At 28.9% G+C, this 24,379-nt stretch overlaps 1 protein-coding gene across 1 annotated transcript; it reads right to left on the minus strand.

Moving 5' to 3' along the window:
- Positions 1 to 1,463: 1,463 nt before the first annotated feature.
- Positions 1,464 to 11,308, minus strand: LOC136989139 (glycogenin-1-like). Its single transcript, XM_067287238.1, has 7 exons — positions 11,248 to 11,308; positions 9,863 to 10,004; positions 9,324 to 9,498; positions 7,079 to 7,241; positions 4,062 to 4,188; positions 3,782 to 3,980; positions 1,464 to 2,004 (listed from the first exon to the last, which is right to left on the minus strand). The coding sequence occupies exons 1-7, from the start codon at positions 11,255 to 11,257 to the stop codon at positions 1,798 to 1,800; spliced, it is 1,023 nt and encodes a 340-aa protein (XP_067143339.1). The 5' UTR covers positions 11,258 to 11,308; the 3' UTR covers positions 1,464 to 1,797.
- Between the last annotated feature and the right edge of the window lie 13,071 nt (positions 11,309 to 24,379).

Here is a 24,379-nt window from a genome sequence, read left to right on the forward strand (position 1 = left end):
AGGTACAAACATGGTTACTTTTCGACATTATCACCATGAAGATTGAAACATTTGTCATATCTGTGGATGAGCTTTTCCATCCCCTCTTTATAGAATGTTGCCACCAATGAATGGAGATGGGCCCTAATGTTGTTCTGAAGATCATCATTAGTCTTGAACCTCTGCCCTCCTAGCCACTTTTTCTGTTCTGGAAAGAGGTGGAAGTCACTCTGCACCAAATTGGGGCTATACACTGGGTGTTTAAAGGTGGTGAAGACTTCCACCCAGCTTTGAACTTTTTAATGTGTGAAGACTTCTACCTCTCTCCTGAACTGAAAACTTGGCTAGGAGGGCAGAGGTTTGAGACTAATGACAATCTTCAAAACAACATTGTTAAGGCCATCTCCATTCACTGGTGGCAACATTCTATAAAGAGGGGATGGAAAAGTTCATCCACAGATATGACAAATGTTTCAATCATGAAGGTGATAATGTAGAAAAGTAATCATGTTTGTACCTAACTTTTGGTAATAAATTCATTTTGTTATTTACACTTGTCTTTGTTTTATGGACCATTGGAAGTTGAAAAAAAACCATCCTCATAGAATTTGATAAATTGCTTGCCAACCAATAAATCAATAAACAATTATCAAATAGCTTTCCATCCAAATTGATTTCAAATAATTTTAGATGTAGCAAGATCAATTATTTATTATAAGTATAAAATAAATATTTATAAAATTATTAAAAATATTAACTTTAAAATGTTTTCAATGCAAAATTATCAATTACTTAAGTTATTATAATTGCATTAAATAAAATCTTGAGTGTTATCATTCAATGTCATCTATAACATTGAGAACTGAAAGAAAATTCATTTCAATTTGTTTGGATAATGTTATATGTTATATTTTGTTAATTTAAAAAAAAAATATTTTTTTTAGTAAAATTTTTGTGTCTGAAAAAATTGATTTACTTATACAAACTTCAGAATAAATGAAAATATGTTCATTTAATTAAAAGATTTTCTGTTAAATACTAAACTGGATCTTTTCAATTCTTCTGAACTTTATATTTTTCATAAAACTTTTGTAAAAATTCAGAGTTATTAAAGGACAGATTCTTGTACAAATATTTTTACTAGCTATTTCATTAAATCTTAATAAAATGTTTATTTTTTTAATTATAAAAATGTTCTGGCCTTTAAAAATAATTTTCATTTAAACTTTATAAAATACTTAAATTTAATACTTAAGTTAAAAGTTTCAATATTTTCTTAACAAACAGAAATGAATATCTATTCATATGTTTTTAGTATTTGCATGAGGCAGTTAATTCTCATCATTAAGCATATTGTTAAGTTTATATTCAGTTTAACCAATTATATATATATATATATACTTTTTAATAGAATAGTCCTTATATATGCAGAAAACAATATTTAAATTAAGGTTTTTGATACAAGTTAGTTTAATTTTTTTAAATTCAGAATATAATAAAAAGGTGAGATTAAATTCTTTAATAATTTTGCAAATTTTTTGGAAAATAGTTTTGAATGATTGTTTGAAACTGAAAACTGATGGCAAGCAATTTATAAATCAATCAATCTATTATTAATATAAAAAAGTATAAATTTAACAATTCCCAGTAATGATGTACTGAGTTTAGAAATATTTTAATTAAATAAAACAAATATTTGATTTGTATATATCAGAAATATGGTTACATAATTATAAAAATATTTTATGAAATGCAAATAAAAAATTGTACTTAAAGTAATTAAACTATATTTATACTATATAATTAAAATAAAAATTTTTAAGTATCAAAAACATCTCCCTTTATAGCAGCATCTAGTTTTTTTTCGATATTTTCATAAGCATCTATACCCAAATAATCTATTTGACCTTGCTCCCAAGCATATTGTCGAGAATATGGTTTTTTTGATGTCACATTATCTTGGAATGTTTGCTCTTCACAAATGGTATTAATTGTAATATTAGATAATTTTTCTTCAAGTGATCCCTATAAAAAAAGTACAAATGTAAATGCAACTAACAATGTTAGAATTATTTTAAATAAGTTAGAAAGTTTAATTTAATATTAACTCATAAATTTTTATAAATGATGTACTGTATTTTATCTAAAAATATTTTAAATTATTACTGTACTTTTGAATTTATCAATAGCCATAGATATCCAAATATAATTTTAAAATTTAAATGATTTTGGATAATAATTCTTCTATTGCCTTTTGAAATAATTTGACAAAATAATAATTTTAAAATACAAATCAAATTTTGCATATTATTTCTTAACCTAAATTAAAATATATACTTAATCACTAAGCTAGGACATCTAGCCACTAAAAATCACATAAACAGTTATAAAAATATTATGTAAGTTATCAATCATATGAGTGATAAATTGTGATTTTTATAACTATTTATGAGATTTTTCCTATTCCTATTTATGTGCCTAGATGTCCTAACCTTACTGATTACATATCGGAAAGCAATAAATATAAAATTATAATGATTCATTTTAAAAGGTTATTAATCTGTCTATATTAGTCTTATTTTACATATATACACTGGTAAAACTTCTTTTAATACAGAGTGGAACCTCACTTAATGAGCATAATTCGTTCCAGAATTTTACTCATAATGCAAAACAGTTTTTCCCATATAAATTAATGTAAAATACGATAATGCATTCCATGCCAAAAAAAAATACTCAAATATTTTATGTATAACATTTATTAAAAGAAAATTATACAATAAACATTGTTAATGAGTGTGAATCATCTTCATCTTTTCTTCTAGCACAAAATGAACCAACCTGAAATGCGAATTCAATTTGCAGAAAAGAAAAAAAATTACAGATAATATGTCTGATAAACACACCAAATGATATGCCAAATTCTTAGGCTATGTAAAGGCTATAATTAAATATTAGAAATTAATTAATTTGACTAGAGGTAGGCAGTTATGCTGCCATCTAATATTAAATTTAATAATTATAAATTATTAATTTTTAATTTAGACATTTTTAAAATTTAATTTGGAATTGGTCATTAAATTTAATACAAGATGGTAGCATAATAGTCAAATTAATTAATTTCTAATATTTAATTATAGCCTTTACATAGCCCAAGAATTTGGCATATCATTTGATGTGTTTATTATATAATGGGCAATGGTTGTTGATGTTTATACATATATGTCTGAACACAAGTTTGAAAAAATATTTGATCACAAGCGACACTAAGATGCTAGCTGGAACGAGTGCTAAACACAGACTGATGGAGCATGTGCACAATCCAAGACTTCCCATCTCCTTGTCACTCATTATGTGAAACATCACTTGTTAAGCAAGTCATTTTTTTACAATTTGTTTTGCTCTTTATGCAAAATACTCATTATGCGAAGGGCTCGTTAAGTGAGGTTTCACTGTATCTCACTATAAAACTGATACTTAAGTTTTTACTTTGTTGAAGAAATAAAAACAGTATAGTTTAATTCTTTCTTTACTTGAAAAATTTTGGACATAAATACTAAACAGGTTATATCATTTGTCTCAATTTCATCAGTCACTGAGAAATCAATTTACAAAATAGCAAGGTAAATATGGATGGGAATGATTCCCAACCTCAATTAAACATCAAGGCAATCTAAATTCAGAATTTCTAATACAAGCAGAATGTTTAATTAATTTCTATATCCATATATAACTGTTCATATCTACTATATCCATATAACTGTCACAATAAAAAAAATTAGTAAAATAATTTTTAACTTACAAATTCAACTACTTCCTCTTTTTTCTTTTCAATTAATGGCTGTATATCTGTTATAAATATTTGCCACCATCTATCAAGATGTTCTCGCATACAAGATGAATCTGAATCATATTTAATATTTTTTGTTTCTTCATTATAACTATGCATCCATGGTTTAATACTACCTAAGAAATGAACTATCTTCACATTTTTACCAAACCTATTTAAAAAAATAATTTAAAAGATAGAAATAAATCCATAAAATAGAGTAAACAATTTAAAATAATTAAACAAAACTTACTGTTTATAGGCTGGCATATAAGTATACATAGCATTAGCATTCATATTATAAATAAATGATAAATGGCAATGAATATCTTTAATTGCCCAATTAGAAAAATAGGTGTTTAAAAGTCCTTGATCACCACCTGGTAAAATCCACAAACAGTTGTAGTGAAGTATAAATTGATTTAGTGTTCTTAAATATTATTTTTTCAAATTAAGACCTATTAACAAGTACTTGTCTTATTTTGTCACTTCAACTTTATTCTATAATTTCTCCAATCATGCAAAAGAGTAATTATAAAATAAAATTGGACTGACAAAGCAAAGTCAAATGTTGATAGAATATGCCTTAATACAAGATAATTAAATCAAAAAGCAGTTTTTAATAATTTATTTTTTAAATATATTAATATTTCAAATACTTTTGTACTATATGAATATAGAATATTTATTAAATTACATTATTATTATGCATAAAAATATTCTATAAAATATTTAAAAACAGTGTATTTAAAAATTTCATTAAGTTATTTTTATATTCATTATAACCAAATATAAAACTATAAACTTTTTAAAACCACTTTATTTACTTATTTAATTTTAGAGTAAAGCATTATTTATATAACTATTTAAAATAATGTAATAATCCAAACATAATGCCAAAATAAATAATTTTGATTTCCTATAGATTTGATATGATTGAAAACAGTGACATTATTATTATTGAAATTTGTCTATAAAAATTTAAATAAAATGTTCTTGTAAATAATAATAATAATCATCATTAAACAAAAACAGAGAATATATTAAATATGAATGAGTTTTATTTTACATGATTTTTAATTGTGTGTTTTTACAACTAAATTCTTGTTTAAATTTAATACTATTTTAATTTAATAATTTTTCATGATAAATATTTACAAGTACAGTAAAACCTCAATTATCCAAGCTCCAATTAACTGAGGTTCTGAATTATCCAAGGCAAATCTGTATATGAATACACTAAATACTCTTCTTACACTAAATATTTTTCTTATAATTCATAAAAACTGCAATGTGTCAAGCACTTAAATACTGTAGTACTTTTAACTTAGACTGTACTCTTAAAGTACTTTTTACAGAAAGTTTAAAACAATAACATGTATTACAAAATGATTTTTTCTGTTACCTCATATTATTTAATCTCAATGTCAGACAAAACAATCTTATTAAAATGTTTATATTAAAACATTTTCTCTTTTCGAGATTCTGCACAATCTCACAATCTAATGAGAGGATCAAAGACTTAATGGGATTGAAGGAGAAAGTTTTGGAAGAAATACAGAGGAAGCAAATTTGGCTTGGATATATGAAGGAGAATGAGTGATGAGAGGATTCCGAAAAAGTCAATGGAATACATTCCACAAAAAAAGAAAAAGAGAGGAAGACCCAGGTGAACTTGGTATGACAGAGTAAAATTAGCATGTAATGAAAATGGACTTAAAGAGGAATGGTGTATGGATAGAGAGAGATGGGGAGGTTTCCTGGAGGTCGGAAGGTGACGTCAGATACCATAAAGCAAAGAGAGATAGATATTAAAATATTAAATTTAATATTTTATATTAAAAAAATTAATATAAAATTATTTAATATTAAAATATGTATAATAAAATATACATATTTTTGTTCTTAAAACTAATGTATATTAGCTGAATGATGTAAAAAATGTTTTCAGATATGATTAAATTCACAAAGGTAAAAATAGAGGCTTAAAAGTGATACTGTATTCATAATTTTAAAATTTAAATGGGTGGTGTTGTCCATTTTATCTGACTTTTCTGTTATCCAAGGTAGCATTGGTCCACATTACCTCAGATAATTGAGGATCTACCATAATTATTTTTAATTAGGCATATAATGTAAACTAAAAATTGATAAATAAAGTGATAGTATCTAGAATAAAAATAATAACAAACAGATGATAACTCTCTACTTATATATTTAGTTGCAAAAATTACTGTTTGGTACAAATTTAAATAAAATAATTTTTAAAATCAAATTATTTCAAATATAAAATTCCTTCTTCTAAAACTTCAGGGCAGTATGATTTCTTTGCAATAAAATTATCTCAAGCTATATTTAACTATTCTTGAAAAATTATCCATGTTTTAAAAAAATCTCAATAAACTGACTAAAAATCATAATAAAAGAAAAAAAATTGCAATATTTATTTATTATTTTGATATGTTAATATTTTTAAATACTAATTTATATTTTACATTCTACAACTGTTTTAATTATAAAACTATTTTAGCTATTCTGTTTCTAAAATATTTATCCTAATTTTATTTTATTTTTGATTAAACGAACCTGAAATATAGTGTTTTATGATAAAATGTATCAATAATGTCCCAGTTCAGAAGTTTTTTGAGTTGACACAATAAATTTATAGAATGAAAATTTAAAAATTATTTTTCTCTACATAACTTTCTGAACATATGCAGAATCTTCCAAAAAGAATTCTACCATTTTAAATTACTGTAATTATGTTAATTATTATCTGAGAAGCATATGATATACACCAATTGATAGAGTAACTGTCTGAATTTCATCTCCTATCTGCATTCAAATGTCTCACTGTCTATTTCTGGAAAGTGCTGTAAATGAAAATGGCAATTTGTAACAGAGAAAGCATTCTGTGTTCTGCAGTTTGCAAAGTTGGAATTATTCATCATTGTGCAATATGAGTAATTTGTGGGAGTTGTAGAACTGTGGCTGCTGTGAGGGGATCAACAAGAGATATGCTATAGTGAATGTAGAAAGAATTTGAGTATCAGTTGGATATGTGCCATGTGACACGAGGTGCACACACTGAGAAAGTATAACAGCCAAATGTGAAACTTGGACAGTTTTCCAATGTCTTAATGCATATTAAAATGTTCTCAAATAACAACTAACATAATTACAATAATTCAAAATGGTAACATTCTTTTTGGAATGCCACATAAAAATTATAAAAGTTTAAAACAAGAAATTTTTCAAAATTAAATCTACCATCAAAACTTCCTTTCTCATTTGCAAGTTGAACAAGTTTCTTGTAAGTCTCTTCAGATGGCTTAAATACAAAAACACCAGAATTAAAACAATCTGGCCAACCAACATCTGCAACAGCTGACAATTCTTCTTTTTCAAATAATTCATCACAGTTTTGCAAAACCTAAAATATTTATTTTAATGAAAAAAAAAAAAAAAAAAAATAGTAATTGTAGTGCTAAAAAATAAAATTAAATACCGTATTTTACAGACTATAAGACGCACTTTTTTCTTCGAAACATTGCCTCCAAAATTCAGGTGCGTCTTATAGTCCGTAGCATCTTATAGGTATTTTTTTTTAAAATTGCTTAAAAATTAAGGTGCGTCTTATAGTCTGTAGCCTCTTATAGTCCATAAAATACGGTATATAAATATTTTAAAATTTATCATCAAATTTATATATATAAGAAATGCATCATATATCATAGTTAAGAATTAATTAGAATAATATTTTACTTAAAATAATATAAAACAAAATATCAATGAAGAATCTACAAATAAATATCCAAATTTTGTTAGGTAAAATCAACATAATTCTTTTTATTAAAAATTATATTAAAGTTGATTTTACATTACTTGAAAGTAAAAAATCTATATATTTTAGACTAATAATATATTTTATATATTTTCAGTGCCAAAATTTCACATTTTCATAACATTTGAAGAATTCATTTCATTTAGCTATTACCTTAAATCAATAGGTCTTTTACACGTCAAGCATGAATTGCTTGACATGTAAAAGATCATCATGAACATATTTTTAAAAATTGGCAGATATAAAAATTTATGCTTTGAAATCAAGGATTGATATAAGTAGATAATATGAATAAATTGCCTTGGCTATGTTCTATTGATCCCAGATTTCATAATCCCTTTATTTTTTCTGCCATTAATTTCATGTTTCTATCTAATAGTAAGTCTAGAATTATGCTAGCTTTATCCATCAACACATATCTACACAACACTATAACATCCAACACTACAAAACTTAGTAAATTAAAAAAAAAAAAAAAAAAATACAATGAGGCAGATTTAATACTATTTGTTTGTTTTAGCTTAAAAATGAGCTTTAAAAACAACAAAACTAAAAATCTAAAATTGTTGATTTTGTTTTTTTCCCTTATCTGCCTTTTATCAGAGACAAAAAACTTACACCAAGGATACTCAGAACAAAGATCGTACAGTACGAGTAGCATCAAGTCATCCATATTGGATATAACAAAATTGAGGCGAAAGACAACTATCTGCTCGTCTCTGATAAACAAGAGAAGCGAAGAGAAAAAGTTGTCCAGAATCACGTTTAGAGAGACGCGACGATCTCTCGAGATGTAAACAAATGATTAGCCAATCAGTGACCGGCTTGAGAGAGATGACAGATGAGAGACAATGACCGGAATACGGCCCCAGGTGTCTTCCAACTACATGTTCTTGTACTGCATGTTGTACATCATTGATGTACTCATATATTTCTACAGAGCATGATTGGTGTCTTGTGTATATTTTCTTCTTCCTCTTTGATCCAACTAGTTTCACCTTTGTGTGTGACTGAATTGGACTAAAGAACAGATCAATTACCTGCAAGTTGTTTTTCTGTTGGCATGCCATTGTGCTGTGATTGTGTACTGAGTTTGATGTATAGTTGTCTGTAGAAAAATGTCTCATGGTAAATAATTTATTTTGTTCTTTTCATTGCATACAAGTTTTGTAATGTTTGAGTCTTTGCAACTTGACTGCTAGTTTTGTTTGAGAATGCCAATTCCTATGCATGTGTATTGTGTGGTTCATACCATGTGTTTTAATTTTCCTGAACATTTTCCTAACATCTTTCATTAAGTTTGGTGTGTTGTTTTTTTAGTGTATTGTATCAACCTGTCTCATTGTTGTCTAATGGTATCTATTTGTGTTTCTAGTCTTCTTTTCCAGGCAGGCTTATAATCTGTATGTGTTTTGATTGTGTCTGTCTGTTGTTATTATTACTATTGTTATTACTATTACCATTAAATTAAAATGTATTGTAATTAAGTAGTTTAAGTTATAATTAAGAATTGGCTACTAAAACTTGATTGAACAAATAAATTGAACATTTTGACCTTCAATTGAAAATACAATATGATAGAAAACAAATTATTTAACATAGTTACACTTTTAAGTATAATAATATGTAATAGATAAATTACAATAGAATGCAAATGAATTTCTTGCTTACCATTATATCAGCATCTAAAAATACACATTTATTAAATTGAATTAATCTCCAACATTGGAGTTTAGTAAATGTCACACTTAGTTCGGGTCTTTCTAAAACAGATAGATGTGCATCATCTCCACTAGAAAGTAGATCTACTTCTCGTACTATATCAAATTTTAAGGAAAGACAAGATCTGAAAATTTTTTAATTTATAAATTATTTATAGTATGATAAATACAAAAGAAAATTATTATTATATTTATTTTAAAAATAAAAAAATGTTCTTAATTTAACTACATCTATACTTCACAAATATTGATTTCACTATAAGTGTATTGCTAGAATATAATATACAAATAGTGTTAACAAGAAGAGATTGTGATCAAGAGGACAATATATTAAATGTTAATAAATTTTTGTTGATTTATTTTTTATTATTATAATAGAGTTAGTTTTACTTTTTGAGCTAGCTTTGCATCATATAATTAGATTCTTATTTAATAATTAAATTAATACTTTAGTTATTATTACTAACTGTAATCAAAAATTATATATACCTCATGTGCATTGAAACACCTGCTGTTATAAGACATACTAAACTTCTTGATGTGTTTACTTGTTGAAGAGAATGGCCTAATACTAAAGCTCCAACTGCATAAGCATCATTCGTACAAAATGTTACAAATGCTTGATTTACAACTATAAAATAATGTAAAAATAATATAATTTTCACAATATTCTACATATAAACAAACATCAAGTAAACTTGTAAAATCATATATACAAATTGTAAAAATCCTTTTTGAATTATAATCTCTAAATTTATAATATAATAAGGGAAATTTTCATTGTTATATGAAATTTAGCCTGTTGAATAATAGACAGTATCAGTTTTCCCAAATTTAACAATTTTAATAATAAAAAAGTCCTGTTCAAGTAAGTTATCATCATATTATATTCTTATCACAGTAACACACACAATTAATTAATATCTCTTCTATTAGAATATATTGGAACATTGTTTCAGAAGTTGTTTACAAGCAAAACATAAAATTAAAAAATTTATAAATTTTTAGTCTCGAAATTTAAAATATTTCATATTAGAATAATACGTCGGTAAAGATTTAAAAATTCTTTTCAAATATAAGATTATCGTCATAAAGAGATGATATATTCCAGATTTTTCTTTCAGAAAATAATTTTAACCTTCACATTCTCTTTTCAAGAAAAAATTTTTTTCCATTTAACTAAAATCCTAAATAAAATAACTTACTTTTTGATGTTGCTTTTTAGAACTGAACAGCTTTATAAAGATTATAATATTAGATTCTTTTAATAGAATACATACATTATTTGCATATTTAAGATTATTTAAAGAACATTAAATACCGTACTCAAGATTAATGAATAAATGAATTATAAATTTATAACAATTTAAGATATAATTCATTTGTTGTCCAATCTACCGTTATTATAATTATTGTGCAACCCAATAAAATCCATTTTTTCAAAAAAATGGATTATATTGGGTCACATGATAATTATAACAACAGTAATTTAAAATTTTTGATGAAGGGCATCTGGTGTCAGGTGAAATATTAAATAATAATCCTGTAATAAAAAATGTACATTAAAAACAACAGTTGAATTAATGAATCAAAAGCCCATTCATATTAAATTTAATTCTTTTATTGCCTGTCAGCATGCAGTTAAAAGGATTTAATACCAAAGACCATATTTGATTATTTAACATCTCTAAAGTAAAAGATAACAAATCTTTATTGAAATTTATCTGCTTTAAATGAAAATCACGTGATAGTATTTAGTAACTATCCTTTCTTATACTTTCCTTCCCTTAAATTTATTTTAAAATCACTATATACATTTGGCCTGAGGCGCTGACCTTTTAAAGTTTTAAGTTCAAAATATAAACGCTATTTACCTTTCTCCATTCTAATTATTGGACGTCGTCTGTTTAACTATTATTTACTGACCGATCCCCCATCTGGTGGTGAGATTTTTAATACATTAATATTAATTATTGTTCCGTCCAAGTATAAAGAAATTTATGAAATTGACTGCGAAATAATATATTTAAATTAATTATAAAATCTTTTAACTGTGGATCGTTTCAACTTAGAAAATAATGATCTATTTTTAATTATTTTTAATTAATGTAGTGACATCCATTATTAATTCATTTCACGTAGCCGAGGAAGCGGAATTTTATTAATGCTTTGTAAAGATTATTTTTATTAAAAAATAAAATGTTTTGAAATAAATTTTCTATTATATTGGCGCATGAATTCGTAGCGTAACTATCCAGTTACATTAACATATAAAAATGTCATCCTCGGAAATTGCAGATGTAATTACGGGTACGGGTAAAATCACGAGAATGACGTCTTCGTTACTCTAACTTTCGCAGCATAATTTGGACTTTGACGGGTGAATGGCCGAGCGGTTAGGATGGCAGACTATCGCCCGTATCCGTACAGATCGAAAAACCACAGGCATTTATGCGAGGTTATGTCAGTCCTTGTCCCTCACCACCCGGCCGCCCCATCGCAAACCTGGCCGAACTCATAATGGGCTTGCTAAAAAAATCTTATTAGTACCTGCATGGTGGAAAGAGTTTGAAAAAAGTATATTTTGGCCTATTGGTCTACAACAAAATAGCTGTTACTAAAATCGAAGTTGTTGATAGTGCAGACTTGTCCGAAATATTTTTCTCAGATCACTCCTGCGGGTAGTTATTTACACGTATATCATTTCATCGTAAAATACTTTATCACGACAGTATTTACACTCGAATGAGTTTAGAAATATTGATATTTCCAGACGCAAATGACGCATTAAACCGGTGCACACATCCGGTTTTTAAATGTCCGGTGTCGCTGTAGCGCCGGAACTCCATCGCGAAAATAAATACAGTACAACCAACAAGCTAGATTAAACTACATAAAGTGTCTAGTAATACCACATTTGAGAAAAATTAAATTCATCTCCGCCATTTTCCTTTTAGTCAAAGGGCGTGCCATTTGTGTTGTGTAAAGGCAACAAGATAGAATATTCTAACTCGTTGTGTAAAAGTGTGCAAAGAAAAGGAAGAGTTTTAACTCTTAACTAAGATGGTGCGAGTCAAAATGACCCTACTTAGTTTTTTTTTTTCTTTTTTAATTTTGAAAGTAAATAACAAGACATTTCTTTCTTTAACCCTTTATTTAAACGTTTCTAAACAAGACAAAATATTCTGTAGCGATAAGTTAAATGCATTTCTAAACATTCTTAATTTTACTTTCCCAGCTGTTACGTACTGTACATAACAGAGAAAGCATTGAAATCGATGTCAAATTTGACCCTCAGAGTTTTTGTAAATCTTCACGTTTTGAGACCTTCTGAACCCAAAAAAGTCAAAAAAAAGAGGAAAAATACTCCGGGAATGTGTGCGTTGGCGACTGTAAGAAACGAAATTTGGCATGATAGTTTGTGTATAAGGAGCGCTGGTGTTCCTTATTAATTTAATAGCATCAATGCTCTTTAATATTAATGAAGATGTTATTCGTTATTAATATTTACAATTTTTTTTAAACTCATCACTACCCTCAAAATTAAGCTTTTGGCCATTCAATAAAAATCAAAAATATGAAAAGTTATAAGTAAAGGTTTCTTCTTCCAATAATGAAACTAATGATATTTATCACGTCTTTCTTAATTATCAGCAAATAACAGAGACCGAGATTAAAACAGTTCACTTTATTTTGCTTATTTAACAATGCATTTCAGATTGGTAATTTTCCAATCCCTCTTCAGGCTCACTGCTTCAGTGTCTAATGTTGTCTACAACATAACGAACAAAAGATTAGTTCATGTTAATTAATATACTTTTGTTATCCAGAATTATGGATATAGTGCACAATTTGTACATACTGATGGTGCAGTCTCTTTCACTTACTGGCATGTTTTCTTTGTCTATTTTTGATGGGCAAATGCAACACTTCTTCAATTTTCCACAATTATTAGCTCCTTATTACCTCTTTGAAGGATTTTAACTTTAACTATGTGGTTCACAACATGACAAAGGTCATGTTATAAACATGACAAAATGCAGTTTTTCATTGTAAATATTTTCACAAGTTGAAATAAAAAATTTTACAAACTATAACTATAATAAAAACATAAAAACACTACTTATATTCTGCAAAAGAAAAAAACACTATCCGAAAAAATCAACAATGCACTGAGTATGGTACGGATCAGACTAACCTGAATACACTATAAATAAACAATCATATGGCTGAGTGTGAAGCCCTTCAGGACTTGGCTCGTACTTAGATTATAAAAATATTGTTTTATTGAGGGTTAAATATTACACTTACCACTTAAACTCTTCGTTATAATTTTAATTAAATAAAATCTAAGAAATAGCTAAATTCGAAATGAAACAATCTAGATTTTTTTAAACTCTTTCCGCTTTGCGGGCACTAAGAAGGCCTCTGTTTGCAAGCCCATTATGGGTTTGGCCAGGCCCACACTGGTGCGGCCGGGTGGTGAGGGATGGAACCCGATATATTCGAACGGACCACCCCCGAAAAACTCCTGGTGATTTTTCGACCCGTTCGGATCGAACCCGGGTACCCCAAAACCGTAGGATGCCACCTTGACCGCTCGGCCATCCGGACTGGGAACAATCTAGATTTATATCACTTATCTAATTGTTTAAATTGCAAATCTAGGGGCAAACAAAATAATATAGATTTAGATGAGAAAAATAGATTCTAAAGTGACAATCTTGCCCAACACGTGGTACAGACTTCGATGTTTTGACTTAATTAAAGTAAAATGGCGGTCGAGAGTACCTTTCGTTTCCACCAAGAGCGCTGTAACCATGGTCACAGCTACTCTATGTAGTGTATTCTCGTTAGCACACATTGTGAAATGATTCAGAAAGCATTCTATCCCATCAGAAATAACAACTATAACGTTCGAACTACTTAACTTTTTATTTATTTATTTATTTATTGTTTCCAATCTAGATTTATATCACTTATCGTTGAAATACCCGTAAAATACTGCTTTTAATTAAGTACAGTAAGACCCCGCTTAACGCTGCCCCGCTTAACTCTGTTTCGGTATTACGCGGTAGTATTGAAATTCCCCGAGATCGCACGCAGTGTTGGGATCAAGGCGTAATATCAAATTTTAAAGCTCATTATCTGCGGCGGACATTCCGACAACTGATTGATAAAACAGATGGAGCAGATAAACAATCCATTAGAGATTTTTGGAAAAACTAGAATATCATGGATGCTGTAGACAACATCAATCTTTCCTGGAATGAGGTGACCGAGAAATGTTTGAAAGGAGTATGGAAGAATGTATGGTCGGAGCTAAGCAAGGATGTTGACACAAGAGAATCCATTGTTGATGCCGACGAAATTGTCAAGCTAGCTAATGAAACAGGGTTGGATAATATAAATGCGCAGGCTATTGAAGAATTATTGCAAGTTACAACTGGAGAAAGTTTTTCCAACGACGATCTAAAAGAATTAGTAGAACAACAGGTGCATGAAAATGGTGAAATTAGCGTTTCTGAAGATGAGGAACAAAAGGAACTTTCAACGGATTTTCTAAAAAATGGTTTAGCCAGTTTATACAAAATGATTTCAATTTTGATAGAAGTTCAAAGTCAAGACGAAGTGTCATGGATGCCATGTCTTGCTATCGACAACTGCTTGCTGAACGAAACAGGAAAAGGCAAACGACGTTAGATGACTTCGCCACAAAGAAACAAAAGATGTCAAATGAGGAAGAACCTTCCTCATCACAAACATAACTTCTTTACTCAAACTTTTTATTTTTATTTTTATGAATGTTTTATGAATAAATTTCGATATTAGCAATAAATAAGTCTATAATTAATGTAATAAAAAAGTATTTAACAATAAATGTTACAAAATAAAACAAAAAAAAAAAAAAAACTGATAAATTTTCTTATTCTCTGTTCTGTTTCACGTATCCCCCTTATTTACATGTTAAGATGACCCCGTTTAACGCTGTTTCGTTTAGCGCTCTGTCATCTAGGAACGCATCCCCCGCGTTAAGCGGGGTCTTACTGTATAGGCTAGTTAGTAAAATTTTTTTATTAACTTTTAAATTTATATAATACATAAAGTTATTTTATATAAAAATATCATATTATTTAAAATAAAATTGTTTTTTCAATTATTGTTTTAGTATAACATAATTTTGTATAAAAATCCATAATTTTGATGGAAAATACTACAGTTATGTTACGGTTCTAATTGAAACGCTTGGAAAAATACGAGATAATATTTATGGGAAAAAGTTACGGAAACATTTTAAAGTTATTAAATCATTTTTTAAATTCAATGTGTAGTTAATATTAAAATGAAATAAAAATAAAAGTTATTATTCATAAATTATTTTATTTTTAACTCTCCAACCTGCGGGCAGTAAAAGGGCCATTTCAGCAAGTCCAATATGGGTTCGACCAGGCTCACACTGGGAACGATCGGGTATGAGGGACAGGTATCGACATATTCGAGACTTAACACTCATGAAGAATTTCTGGAGCTGTTCGCCCTGGATTTGATCCCAATAGGCCAGTACCTTAGTCGCTTCGGCCATCCGGCCGTTCTGAGATTACAGCTATCAAATACAATATTTATCCCATTGAGCTCAGACAGGCCCATAATCGGCGGCAGAGTGGTGGGGGACTGGAGTGCGATATATATGGATGGACCACTCTCAAAAAATTCCTGGAATTTTTCGATCTGTTCAGATTTGATCCCATTTGTAAAGTATTATTAGCTATTATAGTTAAAAATTTGTGATATTTCGTCATTTAATATTCTCTGAAATACTTTTAATGTATATATTAAAAAGAACGCTTAATTATATAGGAAAAATATTTAAAGACCCGCTTTCACTGGATTATGCAGCATATTTAAAGTTAAAAGAGCTTGATGAAAAGAAACATTACAACTGGTATACTCGACTTAATAATATATTGCATTTAGTAGGTTTTTCTTTAATCCTATCCGAACGATATCTCTGCGTTATCTAAGATATATAATTTTCAAGAATATTTACGTATAAACGATACAACTAAAATAAGTGCAGCATTCTGTCATCCCTGGTATTCCATTTTTTCAGCTTCTTTTGACCAACCTACAATTTATAACCGAAACATCAGTTTTAATTTGAGAAAAAAAAATGTTTTATTCAACTCCGGTTAATTAAATAAGTTCTTTTTTGTGTGGAAAAATACATATTAGCATTCCTTTGATCATTTCAGATCTGTGTCGGTTTTATAAAACCAGCGGTTATTCATTACATTTATTTTTACATTGTACTAAATTATCACATATTAGATCAGAATTTAATTATAACCTTACCTATGTTATTTATGCAAATGATATTGTACGAAACTATTTTGTTAAAGATGGTTCGAATGGTGTTATTTTCATAACTTGTTAAATAAAATTTTAAGTAATGTAATCTCTCCTATTTTAAGGAGTTCTAACCTTTAAAGGAATTAATAAATTGATTGATTGAAAATACTTTTAAGATATCGGCAGTGGTGATATTCGGCGGGTTCCCACAGGTTCGGCCGAACCCGTTGTTAAAATTTTCAGTTTCCCGAACCTTGTTAAACACACGGAACATTTCTCAGTGGGTTTGTTTTTTTTTAAAAATATATAAAATATGCGTATTATACTCTGTAATACTACTAAACTAGAGCCTTATACCCCGTTCGTACCGAGCATTTCAATCTAGATTGTGAGCAAGGTCAGGGAGCATGTCTTGGTGCGATCTCTCTCGACCGTTTCAATCGAGGTTTAATCGCGATCGATTCAAGAGAGTTCTTGATCCAGTCATAAGAGACATCCCAGAATGCCACGCGCGCGAGATAATACAAGATGGCCGTCGAACACGTGTCGGGCTATGGACAGCGAAAGAAAAAGTATAATGTATCTCGAGAGATGATGACACGTGTGTATTTCCAGAAGCGCCATTTCGCGGTAAAGATTACCCCTGCCTAAAAAAAAGGTCGACAGCCCTAAAATATTATCGTTGCCTGCCCTTCACCCATGGCTCGTTACGTTCCAAGTACGCCACTGATTGTTAGATATACGGTTGCAAGAAAAGGTATTGTATTTATTTCTATTCAAAACTTCCATTTCATTTGTCGGTGATTGTCAGGGAAAAATTTTCTGCTAGCGAACCCCTTGTTAAATATTTCGAATATCACCACTGGATATCGGTATTAACGAAACTTAAAAAATTCCAATATTTAAAAGTGCTGAAGTATATAATAGTCTTTAAAATGTTTATTTAACTTTAAAGTATTTAGACAGTCAAATCTAAAAGGAATATAAGGAAAGGAAATGTAAAAGGAATAAGTCTATCAGTAAGGTTAACATTCGGAAAAACAGAATTTTATTTAAAGAATGACGCTTTTTATTGAATTATTAAGTGAAATATAAAATTTATTTGTAATTTTATGATTATAAACTCGATTATATCGTCCAAATTATTAATATAATCTATATTTCAGAATGATTTAGGTCATACAACTTATCAAATTAATAGGTGTTAGAATTTCTAATCCTAGTTTGAAAATGTCAGCAAACTTCTTGAATTAATATTTTTTAACTGGAGATAGCAAGTACTTTTGGAATTATAAGAATGCGGAAAACGATTAAAGGTTTTTTTTTTTTTTTTTTTTTTTTTTTTTTTTTTTTTTTTTAACTCTTTCCGCCCTGTGGGCACTAAGAGGGCCTCTTTTTAGAAGGCCCATTATGGGTTCGGCCAGGCCCACAATGGGGCGACCGGGTGGTGAGGGACGGGGCCCGACATATCCGAACGGACCACCCCCCGAAAAATTCCTGGGGATTTTCGACCCGTTCGGATTCGATCCCGGGTCCCCCAGAGCGGTAGGCTGCCACCTTGACCGCTCGGCGGCAGCCTACCGCTCTGGGGGACCCGGGATCGAATCCGAACGGGTCGAAAATCCCCAGGAATTTTTCGGGGGGTGGTCCGTTCGGATATGTCGGGCCCCGTCCCTCACCACCCGGTCGCCCCATTGTGGGCCTGGCCGAACCCATAATGGGCCTTCTAAAAAGAGGCCCTCTTAGTGCCCACAGGTTTATCGATTTAACAATCTGTGAGAATTATTCAGTGAAGCTAACCTAATACATCCAAGTAATGACTATACTTTGTATAGTTCGGAATTTTAGAGAATAATGTGGAATGTACAGTACATTACAATGGATTTTTTTCGATCGTTCATTTTAATAAAAAAAAAAGTCTACGGATTGTTTTCATTTTATCATCATGGATGAAAACATTTTTAGTGAATTCTTTTATACGTGTTATATTTTACCGATAAACATTGAACGTTTATAGAATGAAAAACATTATCAGAATATTTGTTGTAGCCGAGGGTTCTTCAATTTCAGATGTTGCGAAGGCGGTAGAAATACTAATAATAATTAAGCGCTCTGATATTTTCAATTGCGATACGGTACGAATGATTCTCCTCCAAATTAGTTGATGATAAAGTGTTTCTAAACATTAATCAAGTTTGTTTTTCCAGTGACATGTAAATCTTCTTCTTATTGTAAAAATCTGCATTTACTCAATGTAGAGATGCAAGAATTGTTTATTGTTCCACACGCTTCTACGACAATTATCATCTACAAAATTATGCTACCGGAAAGCAATCAGATTGAATAATGTTAATAAAAATGTATTTTATTAACAAAATTGGCCTTGAATAATGACAATTTTGTTTATTAGTACGAATCCAATATGTACTCTACACGAATATTCGAAAATAATTTTTAAATAAATATAATAAATTTGAAAGTACCAAGAATATAGTAAAAATTATAATTTTGTATTTAAAAAAAAGAAAAAATTAGGCCTATATTAAAACCAACGTTATCAGAAACACCAACTAGCTGCAGCCAATCACCGCGATGATTCATTCCTACTTTTAAACGCATGTCGTAGTAATTTATTTTACTTCACATGACTAATTACCTAATTGAGAAATTTAAAAACAAATATATTTATTATATTGAATTTGATAATAATTCAAATAATATAGTACTCAATATACAATTGTATTTGGTACAATTTTTATTTACCAATCGCTGTTAAATATTTGAATTAAATATTTGAATGTATTCCATTCTTCGTATCGATAAAAGGAACAAATTTATTAGGTCTACGTATAATTTATTTGCGTGATTAGATTATAAAGCAATAAATTTCGTTCAGTTCGAGAGAAAAATATAATCCAATTATCATTATGGATATTTTACCAATGATTGTGTTAATTTCTATTTGTTTTGTAATCGAAGCATCTCAGCAACGATGCAAATCTTTCGATGTTCAGAAAAATTTGTCTTCTGAACTTTCTTCAACCAATGCTAGAAATCCGAATGAACAGAAGTTAAATACGAAAGTAAGAATGTTAGAAAATATTTTATTTTCGTCTTGGAAGATATCTCAATCTATTTCAAAAGAGATTTCAAAATTTAATTACAATGGGTGCGTCGGTCAGAAATGTATCATTGAAGATCGTACGAGTTCTTCAAAAATATATGAAGTGGAACTACATGTAGATTTGGATAAGTATATGAAATTTATAAATAAAAGGTACAGCTCTGAAGTGACAGCAAGATTTGAAAGAAAAATTAAAAGAAGATTACATCGTCTTTGCCGAAAAATACGGTACATATCAAAATTTTTAAGTTTCTTCGCTTATTTTATGTTTCTCTTTGCTCTTTTTCTATGGTGTTGCTTGGAATAATGATATTACAGTACGTTATTCTTATTATTTATGGATATAAAATGAAAATTTGAATCAAGCCGTTCTAAATACAACGGTCTTTCAAAGATTAATTACAAAAGGAGAATTAAGTTTAAATATTTTGATAATTGCAAAAAGAAAGACTTTGATTTGATCATTTAGTATTTTAAATGAAAACACAATATTACAAAATTTATCAATAATTTATGAATAAAAAATTTCCATTAATACGAATTGTCTTATTTATAACTTGAACATTTTACATATTGAGTTAATATCGTCATCTTCACTACAGCGGATTATTAGAAATTGTTTTATGATATTAAGCCGTTTCAAACAACCAATATCGTAAAAACACCATAATATAGACCGGTGGCGTGCCGTGACATTTGATGATAGGGAAGCTGTCTTTCTGAAATAAGCCGACTTACAGGGGCAATCAATTAATTGCGCGTCAGGGTCCGTTCGTATTCGTTTGTTCGATAAGCCAGTAAAAACCGTATACTTCTTTAAACGTAATTTTAATAGATTATCTGACGTACTTAATAAATAACATAAGAAAGTTCAATATAATTACCTCTTAGATTCAATAAATTCCCTATGCCCTCTAAATGTCAATTCTTGCTTTGAGAAAAAACATATAACATCTATTAATTTAGATATATCTATTAATCGTAATTATCTTGTTATAATTTTCAATATTTATTTTATATTGTCTACCAATGTTAAATTCTATTTTGCTTCAATTTTACGAAAGGATCGTCATTCGTCATAAATTTTATTCGTCATAAATTATATATACTGGAGGACGCGATCGGACTGAAGGTCCGGTAGTGTAACTGGTAACGTGTCTGCAGGGATAGTAGAAGTTGCGGGTTCGAGTTCCGCTTCGGGTCGATTTCTTTTCCTCCAGTTCTAAATTATTAAAATTATTTAATTTAATTATAATTATTAAGTTTAGTAAGAGATGGCGCCTAACGCCAAGCTCTAGTGCCAAATTGTCTTATTAATTATTTATTTATTATAGCCAATTCTAGCCCGATAATTCGGCTCTTGTGGATGTATAGCTTTGTAACGGGTTAGTCGTTATTTATTTATATAAATTTTATCGTCAAAATGTCGAAATTTTTTTGTTGACGTATTTATATTTAATTTAGGCATTGGTCTTTCTCTTTTCATAATGTTTCTTTTTCATTATACGGTCTTGAGCCTAAACTTTTTAAAATAAATTTTTGAATCACTAGCCACGATATAAGGGCTAAAATTAAAATTATAAAAGAAAACTTACTCGGTAAAACAAAATGTGTGATGGATATACATACCTAATACAAAAAATTCTTCAATTGTAGGAATATACTTTTAAAGAAACTTATAATTAAATATAACTTTGTGAAGAAACGTACATAAAAATAACAAAATATTCTTTACTTTAAATATTAAAACAATGCACTTAGTGAAATAGCTCCCTACAGTGCCGGATTAAGCCTCTAGCGGCTTAATATGTTAAACTTAATAGTCATTTGTTTTCTAACTACTGTAATTCGTTTCAGTACCAGGTGTACACGGAAATCAGTTCCCCACTGTACTGAGCTAATGATTGGTTCGGTTAAGCTTTTGTTTAAGTAAAATTCTGGCTCTTTCAGCAGGGTTTTATTTATATCCCCATTCCCTAATCTCTTAATTATTTAACTACTTCTTAGTAGAAATAAGTCGAAACCAGTTACTTTGTACTTGAATATCTGTAGTCTTGAAAAAACATTGGAAAAACAAATTTTTATGACAACGGATATATAAATCGTAAATTTAAGGAAAATAAATTCTAGAGCATTTTTTTGTACCATTGTATGTCTCATTCATTAAATTTGGTTGTAAATGATGATGCCAAAGTAACAGTTAATTTTTTAACACTGGACTAGAATTGTACACGTTTTTTCTCCATCTCCTTACAGATGGGACATACTAAACCGTAATATCACCGGTTTAACATTGAAATCCGTAAGTAATATAAGACGGGAGAGCAGAATAAGCGCAGAATAAATATATCAAATATTTTAATGGAGTTTTTTTTTTAACTCATGTCAACTATACAGAACTATCATAAAAACATGCCAGTAAACTCCTATCGGTTGGTAAAATCTAAAATCGGTTGGTAAAGTTATAAATCTAGTCCAGGGTGGGCAACCTTTTTTATAACATGGGCCAGAATAAATTTTACGTTTTTTCCGCGGGCCGTAGTAGTTAATTGACGCCTTCTTGTGACTTGTAATTTTTTTAGTCTGCAAATATGAAATAAATAAATAAAAAGTTAATTACTACATTTATTTCTCTTATCGTTTTCGAAAATTACAAAGAATTGGAAAAATAACTATTAAATTGGAAAAATAACTAATTAATAATCTATTAAAGATCTCGCGGGCCGGATAGAAACTTTTCGCGAGCCGTAGCTGGCCAGCGGGCCGGGGGTTGTCCGCCGTTGATCTAGTCTGCTCACGATTCACATAATGAGGCGAGGGTGGCCGAATATCTAGCAGGCAGCTAACAGCCCAGAACCGCTCTGGGATATAAAATTGGATGCTTCATGCGTGTGTTGCTTCTACCAGCTAAACCGTGACGTTGGTGCTCTGTAAACCGCATGTGCCAATGCCTATATAATCTGGCTGATTGGAAACTGACCCGGTTTCGACATTCCTTCCGCCACCGAATTATTCGAATATACAATAGCAATCTTATCGTTTTTTTCACATGTAGTATAGAAATTTGTAAAAGATACATACTGCAGTTATAATAAAATATTAATTTTAATTAATTAAAAGTACGTTAAAATATGAAAATTTATATTTTATAAAATACAAGGGAAGGTCATTGGAAGGTGGAATCGGCGCTTCCATCGCTTCCAATGACGGCACGCCACTGATATAGACTCAATAATACAATCCGTGTGTCCCATAACTAAATAAAGACTTTGGGACCATATTTTGGTCACTTATCTCATGTCTCTTCTTTAGGAGACGAGACCAACGAGAAAGACAGGCCTGGGAGCGGTCGAAACATTGGTAAATCACGTGACCAACTTAGTGCTACTAGTCTGTTATCTATCTGTGCTATTACAATAAATATTCTGGAGAAATTACTTATACAAGAATATTTCATATTATACAGTATATTACGAACATATTTTGAGTTTCGCTTAAACTTCACACATTAATATAGAGTAAAATTTTACTTTTTTTCGAGTTTATATAATAACACAAGCAAAGTTAAGTATTTGTATTTTTTTTTAATATACTGTAGTTAAAAAAAGGAAAAATAAAATATAATACTCCACATTTTAAATAAAAAACTTACACTTTTATAAATCCAGCAACGAATTTAATAAAATTTAAGAACGTTTTCGATTGGATTCACCGATCTTCCTCAGTGAATGGACGTAATTTACAACAACGACTCAGAGAACAATCTGTCTAATGCATGGCGATCCATTTACGAAATTTAATTATTTAATCGTTTTATTAACGAACGTTTTATTCATGTTTTTTTATTTGTATTTTATTAATTTTACGTGTACTCGTTGTTATTTATTTATTCATGTATTTTATTTTTAACGTAACGTCCTTAAATTCAAATGCTTGTTCTTTTGAATTTATACTTACGTTCTTTTATTCTATTCCGTTATGTTATGTAACTGAGGAAGATCAGTGAATCTGATCGAAAACCTTAATTTTTATTAAATTTGTTGCTGGATTTAGAAAGGTGTAAATTTTTTATAAACTATTTACTTCCAGTTATTTTTGAATTATGGTTATTTGAAACAAACACTTTTATTAATATTAAAAATTACTTTTCAATTTATTAGAAAAACAATTACTTAATATGCCAGTATTTAAAATGAGTTATTACTATTACGAGATATATATAGACTAAGATACATATCATTTCAAAATCAAGAAATTTTAGAACTATATATAACATGAAAATAAATATAGTATTTTAATTAATATTGCATTAATCAATATTTAATACATGCATTACATAAAATAACTATATTTAATTACATTGTACTGTACAATAAATAACATTTAATATATCAAGCTTTTAAGATAAAATTAATGTTAACGTTAATAATTACAAAATATAAATTCTGTTAATTTGATTTTAATTTTTCAATTTTACAGCTTGAGGATGTTTTCTGAGATTGGAAATCACTTATCATTTTAACAGGACAAAA

Source organism: Centruroides vittatus, unplaced genomic scaffold, assembly GCF_030686945.1.
Source record: "Centruroides vittatus isolate TY-2023 unplaced genomic scaffold, ASM3068694v2 scaffold_435, whole genome shotgun sequence".
NCBI lineage: Eukaryota > Metazoa > Arthropoda > Arachnida > Scorpiones > Buthidae > Centruroides > Centruroides vittatus.